At 39.3% G+C, this 17,695-nt stretch overlaps 1 protein-coding gene across 1 annotated transcript in view; it reads left to right on the plus strand.

Moving 5' to 3' along the window:
* The window catches only part of BLNK (B-cell linker), a 47,458-nt gene that overhangs the window by 16,193 nt on the left and 13,570 nt on the right, over positions 1-17,695 (plus strand). The window contains exons 3-13 of the mRNA XM_009078029.1: positions 3,848-3,904; positions 5,889-5,938; positions 6,902-6,942; positions 7,787-7,943; positions 9,133-9,302; positions 9,800-9,881; positions 10,662-10,742; positions 13,027-13,052; positions 13,586-13,614; positions 14,201-14,296; positions 15,048-15,090. Coding sequence (XP_009076277.1) covers positions 3,848-3,904; positions 5,889-5,938; positions 6,902-6,942; positions 7,787-7,943; positions 9,133-9,302; positions 9,800-9,881; positions 10,662-10,742; positions 13,027-13,052; positions 13,586-13,614; positions 14,201-14,296; positions 15,048-15,090 — 832 coding nt within the window. The remainder of the gene's footprint in view (positions 1-3,847; positions 3,905-5,888; positions 5,939-6,901; positions 6,943-7,786; positions 7,944-9,132; positions 9,303-9,799; positions 9,882-10,661; positions 10,743-13,026; positions 13,053-13,585; positions 13,615-14,200; positions 14,297-15,047; positions 15,091-17,695) is intronic.

A 17,695-nucleotide genomic window follows, 5' to 3' on the forward strand; every position in this document is an offset into this window, starting at 1 on the left:
TTTATAATTTGAGGATACAAATTGTCTGCCATAGTTGCCTGAACGTGAATTCTGCTGTTAATCAGTATTACGCTGATTGTGTGTCCTTCCTAGAGAGTAAGAGTAGAAGGACAGACAAGGGAAAAATAGCAAGAACCAAATGTAGCAAAAGCTGGGAAGGTTAGAGGTGCCATCATTAAATGTCAGATACAAGATTGCTGCTATAACAGTGCAATTCTTTGATTCACTCAAGATTAAAAAAGAAAAAACCTATAAAAAAGAGCAGGCTCAGAAAAGCTCTCTTAACGTATGACTGCAGCACTAAGCTCACATTTCAACTCTCCCAGCTGTAGGAATACAAACTGAGATATAAAATTATATACGTATAATAATCTGTCTGGTGCTACTGTGGTTCATCTGAGTCATACTAATCTCTTCTGCAGTCATGAAGATCAGGACTAGTTTCTAAAAAACTGAACAAAGAATTTCCTACATTTGCACATGACTTCAGAACCCAAGTCCTGAACTCAGCACATAATGAGACTTGCAATAAAAGCATGATTTAACAACACTGATATGTACAAGAGGTGCCAAGCTTAACAGTATTAGCACTGGCTGTATCCCTCTCAATGTGCGCTTTGGAGGATTTCTGTTTTATTTTTATTTTTTATTTTTTTAATAGGTGCTTTCTCTAAAAAAAGTGTGGTCAACCAGTTGATCACTACTTCCATTTCAGTTACAGGATTATTTTATTAAATGCCAAGGCTCTAGACATGACTGAAGCAGGAAAGAATGTATTAAAAATCGGCTTTATGTGGCACAGTTTTGAATTTGTCTATATGCTGGAAAAAGAACCATCAAATTCAAACTGATTATAAGTAGAAATAATTTTAGATAATTCAAATTGCTTATCTGAAGCTTAAATTTGTCATACAGATGTATCCTGTAAGCCTCTGCTACTCAAATTGAAAGAATGATCAAATACTCATTGAATACATTCGATTTATTTTTTTTACCAGTATTTGCTGAAACACTTCTAAAATCTGGATTGGCTCTTGATTATGCAGAAATGTAAGAAAAGTTCTTGCATCAAGACTTCTGCTCTCCAGTCTAGTTCATCTGTGCAGTGCAGGTGGGAAGGGATTTATCTCCTATCCACACATGTCTTAAAGGTCTGAGGAAAGCAGCCTGAGCAGTGGTGGTAACAGGATAGAAATTGGCGGGTTGTTCCTTCATTTGCTTAAAAGTTCCTGTTTGTTCCCCATCCTGACCCGAAATTTTCTGGCAGTATTGGCCAGTGTAGGATAGCAGTTACCTGCTTGCCCTTAATCACACACAGAACTGTTTACAATACTGGAGTCCCAGGTGCTGTGCAGGTCAGGGTGCCAAAGAGGATTATGTCCTCAAGTGTAGGAGCAATGAGCACTGCTGACATCATATAAACAACAAGAGCTGGGGGCAGTTTTTTCATCCTTGACATTGTCATCCTTGACAACGCAAATCAGGGGAATAGAGAAATCACAGATTTCAGGCTGCAGGATGGTTGCCTATGCTTGAAAGACTGTAAAGACATAGCACAAATCTGTAGTTCATAAGCTTTAAGCCACTAGACTTTGTTCAGGGAAATCCTAGCTCCACTGAAGTTGGTGCTAAAACATACTGCACATACAGCAAAGTCAGGACTTCACCCTAAAGTTTTGGTATGGGCTGGCCTACTGTGTTGAATAAGAAACTAGAAGTTCAGTTTATTCACCTTGTTGCGACATCACATCCTATAAAAACCTCCTTTGCAAAGCCATCAGAAATCATGTACTTGTAGCTATGTCAGAGACTGCACACAATCCAAGTATATCCGTTTTTTGAAATCATGTTTGCCAAATGACCTGAAAAATAGAAAGAAGATGCTTTTACCCAGCTTTTTGGTTGGGTAAGTCTTAACTTCATAAAATCATGGAATTTTTAGGGGTTGGAATGGACCTTAGAGATCATCTAGTCCCAACCCCCTGCCCTGGGCAGGGACAGCTCCCACCAGAACAGGTCGCTCAAGGCTTCATCCAACTTGGCATTGAACACTGCCAGGGTTGAGGCTTCCACTACCTCCCTGGACAACATGTGCCAGTGTCTCACCACCCTCACAGGAACAATCCTTTTCCTAGCCTAAATTTCCTCTTCAGACTTGTCTGGTCCATTTTTCTATACTATTTATTACTTAGGCAGTAACTTCAGGCAGAAAACTGGAGTCATGTCACTATATATCCCTTCAACCTGCATAGCTGCAACTAGAAGACATGCATGATCAAAGTCTTGGCAGAGGGAAAAGAAGTATTTTATGAACCAAAGAGTGAGAGAAAAGTACTAAAATCAAGCTGACTACATTTAGAAAAGGAAACCTGGAAGAACTGTAATACCCAATTTTATCTGTATTCTGAAGAAACACGAAAGTCATTCCGAGGCTGAATAGAATGTTTTGAGTGCCAGGATTTTTATTAATATAACAGTATTTCATCAAGGTGTAGATAAATCACAGCTAGGTGCCATTTCACTGCCAGAGAACATCGTAAAGAAAATGTGCGAGAGACTAGTAATAACACTTATAAAAAAAATTAAGATTAATTTTATCTTGTGCAATTGCCACATAATTCCAAATCTGTAACAAACTATTCCACGAGGTCAGGAGAACACAGTTCAGGAAAAGTTCCTTTGTCAGCTGGATCACACCTTTTGGAACTCTGTTTCTGGCAAAGTTCAATTAACTTACCTTTTAATCACAAGTGTGATGATCTAGTGCACTTAAAACTAATACCTACTATAAGTATTCAACTCAGTCAATATATCAATATAATTTTTGTCAAGACTATTGAGTTAAAATGGTTCCTAAGAAGGGACTGGACTTTGTACAGACTAACAACAGAAAAAGTTGAAGGGCTTGTGAAAACAAGGAGTTTTCAGACACATTAAATGCTGGGAGAGTGAGCAGAAACACTAGTGGGGAAGTACTACTGTGGGAAAATAAAGTTCTACATGTCAAGGGCCACTACTGTTTGGTTGCCATTCTGGGTGTAACCTGTAAAAACAAGTGTTACTGGTGCTAAACATCCAGACCTCTACTGCAGTTTACTTTAAAAAAAAATCTCCATTTAGTGCAGGAAAAAAAAAGCGCTACAAATTCAAAACATGATTAATATTTGCACTTCCTGCAGGACGCTCTATGTGAGAAAAGATAAGTACATGCCTAAATGTTTTGTTGGATCAAACTCAGCCTGCTACAGAGGGGAGATCTTGGAATGTATTGTTTTAAAATGGAATAGTTTCTTCTCCTGAAAGTTGTTATGAGTTTCTGTACCACGAATTCTGTTCTTGTGTCAGAGCATCTATACCCCATTATATGAAATATCTCAAATGCTACCTGGTTATTTGTTAAAGGTAAAATGTATGTACTAGGATTAAATATACTTAAATATGTATACTCAGTTGGATGACATTTGATTCTCTCAGTCCTTTCTCATTAAGTTCAGGGGAATAGGGCAGAGTCAATTGCCATTCTGAGAGCATCTGTGTGGACAATGATGTCAGGATCTGAAATGGCTAGGTAACCATACCTTGGCATAGAGGATATGTCTTTTGAGCTTGTGTTGTGGGTAAAGTTCTGGCTCTTGTAAAGCAAAGCTCCAGCTGACTTCAGAAGAATCTGGATTCCAGTTCTGGTACTCAGTGAATCATACCAGTACAGCAAGAATGACTTTTTATGTGGATTTGAATCTTAGACTGAATAAGATTATTGAAAAGAATCTAGCAAATAGAGATGAGGCTGTGAACTGTTTCAGCTCTGTGACAGAAACATTATTTCTTTTCTTCTATTGATATTCAGGTTCCAAAATGAACAAGTGGCCTTAATTTGCAAAACTGGGAAAGATACTTGGGATCGGTATGCCATTTCCTAGCTGCACCGTAGCATGATAGGCTGCTTAGACACAGCCCTCTGTTCTGTACTTCATGTGCTTTCATTATAACGTATTTACACTTTCTGTCAGGGCCACTGCCAGGATTTACATGGCCTGAGACAAAGTGTAGAAGCCTTCTGCTTAGCTTAGAAATGTGTAATGTTGCTTAAGCCACATGCTTTACAATGCAACCCAGACAGCCTCTTCCTCTTGCCTTAGTTCCACTATTCCCCAAGTCTCTACTATTTGTGAACAGCTCACAATAGACATGTTGCAAAGTCCATCAGTAGATCTTCGTCTACTCTCCCTACCTGAGACATGCCCTGGCAGTGGCCCTGGGATTTTCTTTCTAACATGGCTGTGCTAACCTGGACAGAAGAGAAGAGCAAAGCTGTCGAGAATGCTTTGTAATTCACTGTGTGTACACTGAGTTATACTATGCTGCAGGAAGTTAAAACCTCAGAGGAGGCAGGTCTCCATCCCTAGTGTTGTTAATAATGAACAAAGCAGGTAAACATGGCAAAAATAATCTGTCTAGATTGGTTTTTTTGTTTGGTTTGGGGAGGGTTGGGGTTTTTTGAGCTTCAGCACCATTTATTCGTGCACATGCATGGGATTCTTTTTAGTGACCATCTGGACAACAGAATTCCATTAATTCAACTGAGAAGTAGCCAATAACAGACAGGAAAAGATTGTAAATTGATTTATTAGTGCCAACATGTCACCACCCTGAGTTACAGTGATACCTGAACAATGACACCTAAGCAATATGCTCAGGACCCAAATATTGAGTGTCAAATTCTTGTAGTAAAGCAAAATTTGTAGCCATCACTATTGCTCAGAGATCGCAAGAAAACATTTTAGATTCTTTTTGGACATTTTCTTTTTAAATGGTTTGCTTATTTTAGCAAATGAATTTGTTAGGACCTGATTGAAGAGTGAGTGAAGCTTCAGGTCCACGGAGAGGTCTCATTACTGCTACAGGGAAGCTGTCAGACAGTGTTCAAAAGTCACTTTAAAGAGTCATTTTAATGTCATCAATTGTGTTAATGTTTTATCTGGCTACAAGAAGCAAAGGGTTGGGGATTTTTCCTCTTCAGAGACATTAGTCTGGCCTCTGATGTCACACATGTGCTGCTCATCTTGACTTTAAAACCAAATTCTTCTCTTTTGTTACAGGGTGATTAAATAATTCAGCTGATTCTAATTCAGTTACTACTTTGGACTGCTGCAAGTTAGAAAGGAGTATACATGAATACACACACACACATATATATGTGTGTGAATGAATGACATGACATGGATGACATGACATGAATACACACACATATATGTGTACTTCTGCTTGCTAAATATACATACATGCGCATGCATATACATATGAATATGTATAGCCATAAAGGTCCTTTGAGTATTTCTCCAAATTATGTTTTGATATCTTGGAATGACAAACGCCACTCTAACGGTTTTTACCCGAAAAGGGACATAACATCATAAAAAGTAGTGCTGAGAGACCTGGCATCCATTAATCAGCAAATAAAATGCATGCAGAATTATAGTTCTAAAAATACAGATGGAGAGTGCTACATCACTTTCTTAGCAAAGCCTCTGTGAACCTGAACAGATTTTCTTCTTCCAATACACATACATTTATCTCTGCCGACTATGTTATCTGTCTCTGCACAGGAAATGAAGAGGAGAGGAGGGTGAGCAAGGAAGCTGTTCTTTCAACATATGTTCTTGGCAAAAAAAAAAAAAGGATAAAATCTCAGAGTATATTTTAATATCTTATCTGTTTCTAGCTTTTCAAAGCATTCTCCTGCAGCTATTTGCTAAGCATCTGTGATGGTAATCTATTTCTTCAGCAGCAGGTATCTTTTGTTATCAGCCTTTTTGTGTCTAGCTATAAAGCTCCTTTCTAGTGAATGTTTCCTCTGAGATCATAAATGTAATAATTATCATTTGCAGTCTAAAAAAGAAGCCTCCACCAAGTCTACCACAAAGGGATTATGCTTCAGGTAAGGTTGTGTTAATGTAAATTTAAACTGCATGTCTGTGTAAATTTGACATCTATATACCTATAACATTATTTGATTGCCCCATAATTCGCTTTTAATGAGAGAACATGATACTGTTATCAACAACTCTTAGGGCAGTTTACATCTCTGAAATGAGAGGCAAGCAAAAAAAAAAAAAGGGCTAATTATGCCAGTATGAACAAAAAGTAGGAAGTAACTACTCTTTCAAATCAGTCTTTATCAGGGTTCTGTGCATAGGCTGCTCTAGAAATAGATGAAAATTTGCATCAGGTTTCTCCCTGCTAGAAACGGATGTGAAAGTAAATAGGGAAAAATTTGGACAAATGGATCATCAAAGATTCAAAGTCTCAATACTATCAATGTCGCAATGTCATAATGAATTATCTTAGAGGTAAAACTCGATTTGCTTATCATACAGCACTGCCCACAAACTTGTTCATGGCTAATTTTACAGGTTAACAGCAGTCTTGTTAAGCCAATAACTGAAACAAAGAGGACTACGTTTGGAAGTTATCAGATAATTGTTCCATGTTTTACAGAAACACTTGTAATTAGTGTGCTGTCTTGGAGCTTTAACAAAGAAGGTTCAGGGCCCAGAGATCAGCAATAGTTTCCTTATATAGGAATTCTCACTCCTACTTACAAATGGACTGCATTAGCAGGACATGGTGGGGAAAGTGCATGCTCTGCTGTTCAGACCATGTGCAGTTTCCCATTTTCCAATGCTTTTCCAACAGTTCTGAAGCAACTTGTCAAAAACAAGCAAGCAAGCATTTAATTTCCTCTTCAGTCCAAAGCAGATGTGTTGCTCTGAACTGTTTAGGAAATTTTGACCAATCTATTTTAACTGAATATGATAAGTATAGATTGAAAAACCAATCTAAGATAAACATGTATGTTCACTATTCCATCTCCTCTAAGTAACTCTAATGTTTGGTTTAGAACATGCAGACAATGAAGAGGATCAATGGTCAGATGATTTCGTAAGTACATATTTTGGTGTAGCAACAACTTAGCACAAGAAATAAGAAAAGGGTTTCTTTTTAATCGTCTACTTGTGGTTGAACTTCATACTACTGAAATGTTGTCTTATTTGTTGCCTTATTTGTTACATCAGCTTTATTCACAAGGAGCCACTGATTTTTAGCAACCTCAATTTTTTTTTACTTGTCAACTTTCAAAAGGCACTGTCAGTGATAGCCATGGACACCAAGCATTTTGGATAAGCAAGCACATGGCATCAGTTTGAGGCACTTCTCAAACTGAACAGTGATTTCAGAAACCAGTAAGATTTTTATTTGGGGGAGGAAGAGTGGGAGGGGTAAGGAGAGGAGAGCCACTTCTTCCTAAAAATGAAAATCAACTGATGAGGTTTTAGCAAACTTTAGTATGAAGCAAGTCATGGTCATCAGCCACATAAAGTAATAGTACAGCCATCAGCCTGAAGGGACTAGTTTCCTTCTGGAGTTAGATCTAGAGTATCCCTTTAATAGGAACAGGAGAGAAAGTGACAAGGCACATCAAGAGTTACAGCTGGAGCTAGAAAGGAACTGTCCTGTTAAGGAAAACAGGCTGTTGGTCCATAATTTGAAGACTGAGCTCTTGAAGTGAAAGGACTCCTAGGAGATAGCAAGAAGTAAGGGAGCAAGCAGCTCCTAGGAGGAGCAGAAGGGGAGGCAGGGAGGAAGTGCCTATTTGTTTAAAGAGGAATCACTAAAAGGGAATGCCATGTGTCCTTTCAAGGATGCATTCCTGTAATTTAGTTGATTTTACTCCTGCAAGAATATTTGTGTTATACATTGCTATGAAGTCATTCTGTCTTTCTAGGACAGTGATTATGAAAATCCAGATGACCACTCTGACTCTGAGATGTATGTGATCCCCAGTGAAGAGAACCCTGATGACAGCTATGAGCCACCTCCAAGTGAGAAGGAGAAAAAGAAGATTCCCTCTGCATTCCCTATTTCTAGGGGTGAATATGCAGGTACTTATGCAAGAGTTGACTATGTCATAGTAATTGCTTGTTTATCAATACCAGAAGAGAAGTGATCTCAAATGGGCTAACCTGTTATTTCCTCAAGAGTTTGCTTTTAATTCTGATAATCAAGTCTTAAGCATTCAGGGGTATGATTTATTTTATTTTTTTTATTACAGCATGAAACAGGTTAGTGTTACTAGTAGTGATGTTTAGAACTTCAATATAATGTGTCCTAGAGATGTCAATAAACATCTGCTAGCTAGGAAATTCAAGCAAAGGTATAGGAGATATCACTAACTTGGCTCCAGATTAATCCATATATATTAATGTAGGAATTCTTATTAAAAATTAGGCACAAGTGTAGACAGGTCCCTTAATCTTCTCTGTTTCTCAAATTGTTATTTCAAAAGCAGTAAAAAAGCAGGCAAAGCAGCCCAAATATTCACTCCATATTGTCCTTCAAGATTGGTACTGAGGATGATACATATCCTGGAAAACAGTACAGAATCAAGAATTTATTTATATCAGTAAAGGCTTTTCTTTCCTTTCTGTTTTGATTCTTTTCAACCACGGACAGATTGCATTGAAGTGATGAAGATTTGAGACATGTGGAAAAGAAACAATGACTTGATGCCTGCTTTCATTTCGTATGATACAAGACTGTTACTGGTTATAGAATATTCATCAAAGTGCTAAAATACCACATATGTACTCACAGAAGTGTATCTGCACTTTGTGCGCTCTTTGAAAGGGAAGGAAGCGTAAATGACACCACAGAGAACCTGGCATAATTTATGTTCCAGTCCCATCCTTTGTGCTGTGTAGCAGTTTTTCTCATATGTCAGATACATTCTTTGTCACTTGCTATCACCAAAGTTCCTACCAGCACAGGATACACTAAGTAGTGGATTACACTGCTCCTTTTCCCCAAGGAGTAAAACAGTTGTTCGTACAACAGTCAGTGTCTAAGCACAGTCTGCAGCCTGATACAGAGGGATAGGTTGCTACCTAGAGCAATGAAATAGGACCAGTTTACACACAAGTCTCAACATCAGGACCACCTATGCTCAGGTTTGCCTTTTGACCTGAGCTGCAACCACAGTAAAGACTTGTTTGCACAGGGAGTGGAAGACAATGCAGAGGCTAATGTGTAATTTTTACTAACGTTGATTTGGGTTTTCTTCCATCTTAACAGACAATCGCACCAGTCACCAGCAGCTTCCTCCCATCAACAAACCTCTCCCCAGTACACCCAGTCCAGCCACATCCAGACCAAAGAAACCATGTGTACCATCCCTGCCACTGCCACCATCTGCTGCAAAACCCAAAGTACCACCAAAGCCCAAGGAGTGTAGTGACGATGAGGTAAAGTTAACAGATACACTTGGTTTGACCATTTAAATGCCTGGTGACCCCAGACCAATAAGGTTATAGCAATGCCATTGCCTGGTCTCTTAGCCTCTATGGTACAAATCTTTTTGTAGATAACAAAGACCTGCAAGTACCATACTGTTTCCTAGAGGGGATACCTGACTACTTTGAGTACCAAGGAGACTCTTTAGACCACAAAATGGCTTTTTGATCATCCATAAGAAGTTGCAGGCAATGGGGAGAGAGTAAACTCAAAGGCTACTCCAGGACCAAAGGGAAGGGAGGGTTTCACCCACTGGTCCAGACCTGGAATAATTTGGTCCATGGTTTTCAGTCTTTGGGAATCCCATCCTCATAGGATAGGAAATGCCTGAAATAGAAGTCACTGTGAAATGGGAATTATTTTAAACTGCTGCCAGGGCTTCAGTCCCAACAGGTTGTTGATATGACAGAGGTTTAACTGGTATATTTTTGTCCTGCATTTCTCATAGGATAACTACATTGTACCAGTGGACAATGATGATGATAACTATATTGAACCCACAGAAAGCAGCACGTCACTACCTACAAGAAGTGAGTTGTAGTCATCTAAGCTAATAATTATGGCTTTATTAGGAGCAACAATGAAAAAAATTGATCAAATTAATGTCTGTCTCTAGGGATCAAAGAGGAGGTGCAGCTATTAAAGATGGCACAGCCTGCAAAAAGGCAGTTGACTCCCTTGGCCCATGATAAGGCCAAGGAAAATTATTTTTGGCTTTATTATTTTTAATTTTATTGGAAGCCATGTTTAATTTCTGCCTCTCTCACTCAGCTGTTTCAAAGTCCAGCCCTTGTACAACCAGAAACCTATTCATGGCATGTGATCTCCCTCCTCATCCAAGGGAGCCACAGCATTAAAATTCCCTGTTTGCTGAAGTGCCTCAGGAGAAAAAGAGGCATTTTTAGATATTAGATAGAGACAGACCTTGAATTATTATTTTTCTTTAATATTTTTTAATCTCACTGTTTGAAGTATATTTAGCTGGAGATCAAAAGTACTACAGACCAAAGGTGAAAAGTAAACAGAGAAGAGTATGTAGTTCTGCTCTCTGACATCAATGACAGTATCAAGCCTATTCAGGAAGGCATGAACAATGAATAATGTTTCCCTTTTAAAATTAAAGCTGCTTTTTGCCTCAGTTGACTTATTCAAGATCACACAAAAAGGCTGTCACTTGTACCTACTTAATATTTCTTATTTTATAAGTGTTACATTGTTAGTTTGTTAACAGTTGTATATATATAAATATATGTGCATGTATGCACACACACGAGTAAGCATATACGAATGTGAATAAAATATGTTTTTAGCTCCTGTGAACAGATTTATGAAGACAACAAAGCCAGCTCCCCCTACTTCTCCAAAGCCATCTCTTACTTCTGATATGCAAGGTATGTGGAGCTCCTATCACTGTTAAAATAAAATAATTTAAGATTGAGGAATATTAAATTACTTTTGATGTATTCACAACACAAACTCTGTGGCATAGGTTTATTAGTTTTTTTTATGTTGTAGCAGTCACTTTGTCTAGCTTGAATAGTAAATCCATTTTCAGCATGAAGAAGACTAGAATAAGTCATTTGCCCCAAATTAATTTAGTCTTTTGCTCTAGTGGAGGAATGCAAATGGATCAATATAGCAAAAACAATTATAGGCCTCACTATGTTAGTAATCCCATTTCACTATAGAAATCAAGACCAAATACTTTAAAACCACATCAAGATGTAGCCATAAACAAATTCCATATAGACTGATGTTTTACATGTCCTGTGATAAGCCACAGAATCACAGAATATTCAGAGTTGGAAGGGGCCCACAGAAACACAGAATCAGTTAGGTTGGAAGGGACCATAGTGGGTCATCTGGTCCCACCTCCCTGCTCAAGCAGAGCCATCCTAGAGCACATAGCACAGGATTGGGTCCAGATGGTTCTTGAATACCTCCAGTGAGGGAGAATCCACAACCTCTCTGGGCAATCTGTTCACTGCTCAGTGACTGCACAGTAAATACTCCTTGTATTCAGGTGGAACTTCCTGGGCATCAGTTTTTGCTGTTGCCTCTTGTTTTATAGGTTTCCACCACTGAACAGTGCCTGATCCATCCTCTTGGCACTTCCTGTTCATGTGCTTGAATACATTACTGAGGTCCCTCTCAGTTGTCTCTTCTCAAGACCGAACAGCCCCAACTCTCTCAGCCTTTCCTCATCAGGGAGGTGCTCCAGTCTCTTCAGCATCTTTGTTGCCCTCTGCTGGACCTGCCCCAAGAGCTCCGTGTCCCTCTTGTCTTGAGCTCAGAACTGGCCACAATACTCCAGGTGTGGCCTCATGAGAGCTGAGTAGAGGGGCAGGATCATCTCCCTCAACCTGCTGGCAGTACTTTTCTTAATGACTCACAAGGATCATCAAGTCCAACTCTTGACCCTGCAGACGACATCCCCAAGAATCACACCATGTGCCTCATTCCCATTTCCCAAGTGTTCCCATTTAAATTCTATAAAGAGCAATTTATTTGGAAAAAGAGCCAAAAGCAGAAGCAAATAATCCTGTTTGCTCTCATAAGTGCAGATATACTTGTTTAATCTTCCTGTGTCAACTCAGAGTTGTTTTGCATCGTCATTATCTCATTAATTGCTTGGAATGTAACCTTTACAAACTGATCACACAGCTCTTTAAAAAGCTTTGCATATTCATCAGCAATGTGTTTAGCTTTCAAGTCATAAACTACAAATTTGTAACTAAAATTTTTTCTGAATGACTGAGGATTTTTGTGAGTTACTTTCCAGACACCTATAAATGCCCTTTTCAATGTCAGCCTTTCTGTAAATCAGTGCCAAGCAACGACCAGTTCCTGACAAATGTTACTGAAAAATAAAACATCTCCCCCTGGTGGGAACTAAGACATTTAGGCTTCATAAAATGATGAAGCCTGGCATGAAATTTATTGAAATAGGATTCCATTTTCATTGAACAAACTGGACATAGAAAAGTATGTTTGTGGTTTTTGCTTTTAATATCCATGAATTAAAATACATCTGTGGGTCAGAGTTCAGGAACGGATGCTGGCACAAATGAGCCAGCTTGTATTTGTGATTCACCTGATCTCTTCCTCACCGAGAGTCAGGGAAAGGCTAAATGCTAGCACAGGTGTGATAACACATTTGTTCCAAACTGTCCCAGGTTTGTGCAACACAAGCATTCATCTGGCTTTGAATATCCATGAATTAAAATACATCTGTGGGTCAGAGTTCAGGAACGGATGCTGGCACAAATGAGCCAGCTTGTATTTGTGATTCACCTGATCTCTTCCTCACCGAGAGTCAGGGAAAGGCTAAATGCTAGCACAGGTGTGATAACACATTTGTTCCAAACTGTCCCAGGTTTGTGCAACACAAGCATTCATCTGGCTTTGGTTTGGGACTGTGGGGTAGTGGGGAAGCTTCATTAATACAGTGACTGCTTATCAGAATTCCAGGGACTTTGCCTGAAGTTCCCACTAGAAGACCATAAGTGTTGCTACTCCAGGGTTTTAGAGGCAGAATCAAATTCTGAGCAGATTCTCCACATTATTTTTCCAGAGTCAGAAGTACAACTGACACAAATGCAGATCAGTTTTTCTGGTAACATGCAGTATGGTTTTGCTAACCAAAGAATACATTTTTTCCTCCCTGTCCTACAGAAGTCTACGAGGTTCCTGAAGAAGAGGTGAGGCCTTTCTACATTATGACTCTCATTGTCAGGCAGGGTACGGATGTGATTGTAAAACAACATGAACAGTCTCTCAAAGGGGGGAAAAATGGGAACAAATCTCTCACTGCACTTAAAACTCTCTGACACTCCCTTCTCAGAAAAGCTGCCAAACCAGTACAGAAGGTCTGCAGAATAGAGTAAATGGGAAGGGGCAGAAGTTTCCTAGTCCTGTGATCCACTCTGGGAAGCAGCAGCTGAAGGCAATGCTTTTCAGGAGCAGAACTGCAGCAGAGGAGCAATGACAGTTCTGACACAGTAATTCTCTTCCCACTTGCTGGTACTGACACAACATCTGGCCAAAGCAGATTTACTGATATTTAGCTCTTGTCTCTCCCATCCTACTGCAGATTACCAGACAGAGCTCTGGTAGAAATATCTACCACAATGGAAAAAATAATATCTTAATATGCTAACATAAATAGGATCATACAAATGTATTTTATTCAATCAAAAAGTGACCAAAAAACTCAGTGCATTTTCTCTTACAGGAAAAACCATCACCACCACCAGCAAACAGGTAACCCATTGTTCTGAATGTTTATGCACTATTTAAAACTTGTCAGAAAATATTTTTTTCTCATCTAGATACTACATATTTGGTAATTTGGTAATTCTTTCTCTAGAAGATATACATAAAGTAAATTTCTCTATTTAAATTGCCTACACAAAGAGTATCCACAAAGATTTTTTTTCACCCATTTCTATGTTAATTTATCAGGAAAAAGCTTTTTATCAGGAAAAGATTTTTTCCTGTGAGGGTGGTGAGACACTGGCACAGGTTGCCCAGGGAGGCTGTGGCTGCCCCAACCCTGGCAGTGTTCAAAGCCAGGTTGGATGAAGCCTTGAGCAACCTGTTCTGGTGGGAGGTGTCCCTGCCCAGGGCAGGGGAGTTGGCACTAATTGATCTCTAAGATCCATTCCAACCCCTTAACAATCCACGAATCTAATTTCAATAACCCAAATGTAATACTTATTCACAAGAAATACCTCTAAAGGGTCCTTCTTACAATTTTGAGGGGATAGGGGAGGAGAACGAGAGGTTTTCTTTGTATTAATAATGGTTAAATATAATTTTCCTGTCTCAATGCATGTTTTATTACTAGGTTTGCTAAGCCACTTCTGTCTATGACTGCTCAGAATCCAGAGCACTCCCACATGCACAGCATGACCAGAGAGCTACCTAAGCCGGATACTTCCAGGTAGGCCACAGCAGCTTAAATCAAGAGAAAATATTAGCAGAGACAACATTTTCTCCCCTCTAATGTGTAGCCTTTAGACAATAAACACTCAGATAGCTAGAGATGTTCGGAGAAAACTGAGAACCAAAAGCTTTCATTTCCCTGTGAACTTCTGTAGTCAAGCCAGAATGGTATTTTTTGGAATATCTCTTTAGGGATCCAGTGCAGGAATAAAACATCTCTGCAAGCCAGTTTAAACTCCTGTTAGCCATCTCTGCACCCTTACAAATGAGATGTTTTTGCAGGGGCACAGGATTACTTGCAAAGAAACTGGACACAATAAATCCACAAATTATGTTCCAAGTCTTTGGAGGAAAAGAGACAAAGGACACTTGAGTATCCAGCCTATTTCACTCCTGTGTCCCCAGAAGTGCAGGAAGCTGCTTTGTAACCATCTCTACAACATTGCTTTATGAAATAGGTCATGTGCCCCAGGAAGAGCAGGTGGAATCCACAACACTGAGTGTGTTATGGGGTTGGTGAGGTCCTGTGCACAGCTGCAGGGGGACACAACGTCTAGGGTAGAAGCTCTTCTAGAGTAGTTCCACACCAAGGGCACAGCATCACCACAACCACAGCAGTGATGCACAGCTGAAATTAAATCCATTTACTACATACCTCCTGCTCTCTAGATATCTTGTAAAGCATATCTGAGCCAAGCAATTCAGTAAATAAATCCTCCTCACCTTAACTTATTGTGTATATGTTTCAGAAATATTTTGCCTCTTCCCAGAAGTCGTCTCCCTCCAAAACCAGTGAGTAATTCATGGGCCACTATGAAAGAATGTGTTAAACTTAGGCTGTCCTGTGTTTATAAATATATATATGCATAGATAGTATCTGGATTAAATAACAGAGACAGATGACTGAATGTCAGATTAATCTAATATTGTAATTGTCACTGTTCATCTTTTGGACAAAAGTGCATTGGACAAATCTGTATTGATCCAAGACAAAGTACAATGTTTTAAGGGATGTATGTCTCAGTCCACAAAAATAATTTCTTGTACTAAAAAATACAAGTTGAACACCAAGAACCTTACTTTAGGTACCAAAGAGTGATTTTCGTCTAATCTAAAGAATTGTCCTTGAGCCTCATTGCTCTCAGATGATGAATGATTAATGATTTCTGAAAATGGAAACCTTCTAAAATGTCAGACTGGGTAGTGTGAGTAACCAGTATGACTAGAAAATGCAGTCCATGAAGGACTAATTACAAGCTTTGGGTTCCTAAGGCCATATTTCAGTCAATGCTCTTTTCACTGCACACTTTTCCCCAGTCTGTCTCTTCCACTGTGCTAGAACCAAGATTTTTTGAAGCAACTACTTAGGAACTTGTCTTAACTATATAAATCATCAAAAGCAAATGCATGAAAGCCAACTGTCAAGAAACAGGGTGACAGTACCTGCAAAAGTATCTGTGCCAAAAGCTATGTGCATCTAACTCTGTCCTGTCCCAATGCTTGGAATTGTCCCTAAGAAATGCTTAGCCTACCAAAAACTATATAGAGAAATTAGACACTTAAAATTAGGAATTTGGGGTCAGATCATAGTATTAGATGTTATAGTACCATAATGCAGGTCATATATGAATATCTTATAGTCTTACTTTCAGTCTTTAAATTTATATATATAACAAGTATTTTGTACATAAAACAGCATCAGCCTTTTTGTTTCCCTTCCACCTCGTCACAAGGTCCTTCCCATTTAGATCTCTATCCTGTGGGATGCTAAGCAATTCCCAAGTGATACCATATTCAGGATTTCTCTTTCATGAAACAGCTTGATTTCTCAGGTTTTCTTACCAATGTAAGATTAGGGAAAAGCAATGCTTCTGAAGGGAACTGTTGGACAGAAATTCCACTATCTGATCAGCACTAACACTACTACTGCTTCAGAACAGCCTCAAGTGCCATATTGAAGCTGAAACCTCTCCACTAATGCATTCTCAGAGCTTACCTCTGAGATGGATATCATCCTAGCTTTGCAGAGAATCAAGAGACTATCCTTGTGCTGGAGACACATGCTGAGTTGGTTACAGCTCCAAGGATGAAGCTCCCAAACATTCATCTGTACCAGGGCTGTATTCAGCTCCTGGGTACTTGCAGCTATCCAGTTTGTCACAAGAGGCAGCCTAAGAAAGATTTACGCAGTGTAGTCCAAATTGCTGGGTCTTTGCTTGTTGTGTAAGTGTCAGCCCTTACAGTTTGAAACAAAAACATGGTAATGAGCATGATGTTTGTCCAGTGCTGTGCTGTGCCTTTCCATCCCTGCCTATGCACACTGACAGAGCAAAACAATAACTGAAACATCTGTTAACTGCTTCCATTCAATCCAATGTTGTCAACACTAACCAGCACTGATCATGTGCATGGAACTGTAACTCTTGTTCCTCTCAGAGGCCTGGGCTGACTGGGAGAAAAATTTCTCCACATCTCACTTCCCCAACTGTTGGATGGTGGATTATACCTCTCCAGCCAGAGGGTGGGTGCATTTGTGACCAACATTAGTGGCAAGCCATTACCCTGGTAGATGAAGATGAACAAATTAATAACTGGTGCCTCTTTGAAAGCTGCTTATCATATGGGAGCCTCCCTAAAAGACAAGAAGCGGGAGCCAAAAGTGAACATCTCCAAAAGAAGCTGAGAAATTAGTTGGATCAATTCAATTCTAGCATGGTGAAAAGACAATCTATACAGTATCCTCCATGCAGTGGAAGATGTGTTCTTAGTACATTCAAGTCTGCTGCAAAATTTGTGTGTTCCAGCTCAGAAATTAAACACAAACCAAAAGGTCTCTCTGCAAAATTCAGGCCAGATTTTCTCAATGCTACAATCAATCTCAAGATTATTAGAAAGTTCAAAATCAGATTGATGTTTGCTTAAAACTTTTCAAAAGACATCATAAAAGCTGTTTAAAAGTACTCTGGATATTCTATGCATTCCATGCAAATATTTCTTTAAAAATTACCACGGGCACCAGAACCATATTGATTCTTTATGTACTGACCACTATTTAGGGTGGTCAGGCATTGGAATAGGTTGCCCAGAGAGGTGGAGTTGCCATCCATGGAAGTGTTTTAAGAGATGCCTGGATCTGACACTGGAAGATAATGTTTAGGGGTGGCAAGTTAATGGCTGGACTTGATGATCCTTGATGATTATATGATTCTCATTTAATAATCAAAGAATTATTGAAGTTGAAAAAGACCTCTAAGATCAAGACCAACAGTTAGTCCAGCACCGCCATGTTCACCACTAAACAATATCCTCAAGTGTCGTATCCACGCTCCTTTTGAACGCTTTCAGGGATGGTGATTCTACCACTTTGCCAGGGCAGCCTGTTCCAATGCCTGACCAC

This window comes from Acanthisitta chloris, unplaced genomic scaffold (assembly GCF_000695815.1).
Source record: "Acanthisitta chloris isolate BGI_N310 unplaced genomic scaffold, ASM69581v1 scaffold19717, whole genome shotgun sequence".
NCBI lineage: Eukaryota > Metazoa > Chordata > Aves > Passeriformes > Acanthisittidae > Acanthisitta > Acanthisitta chloris.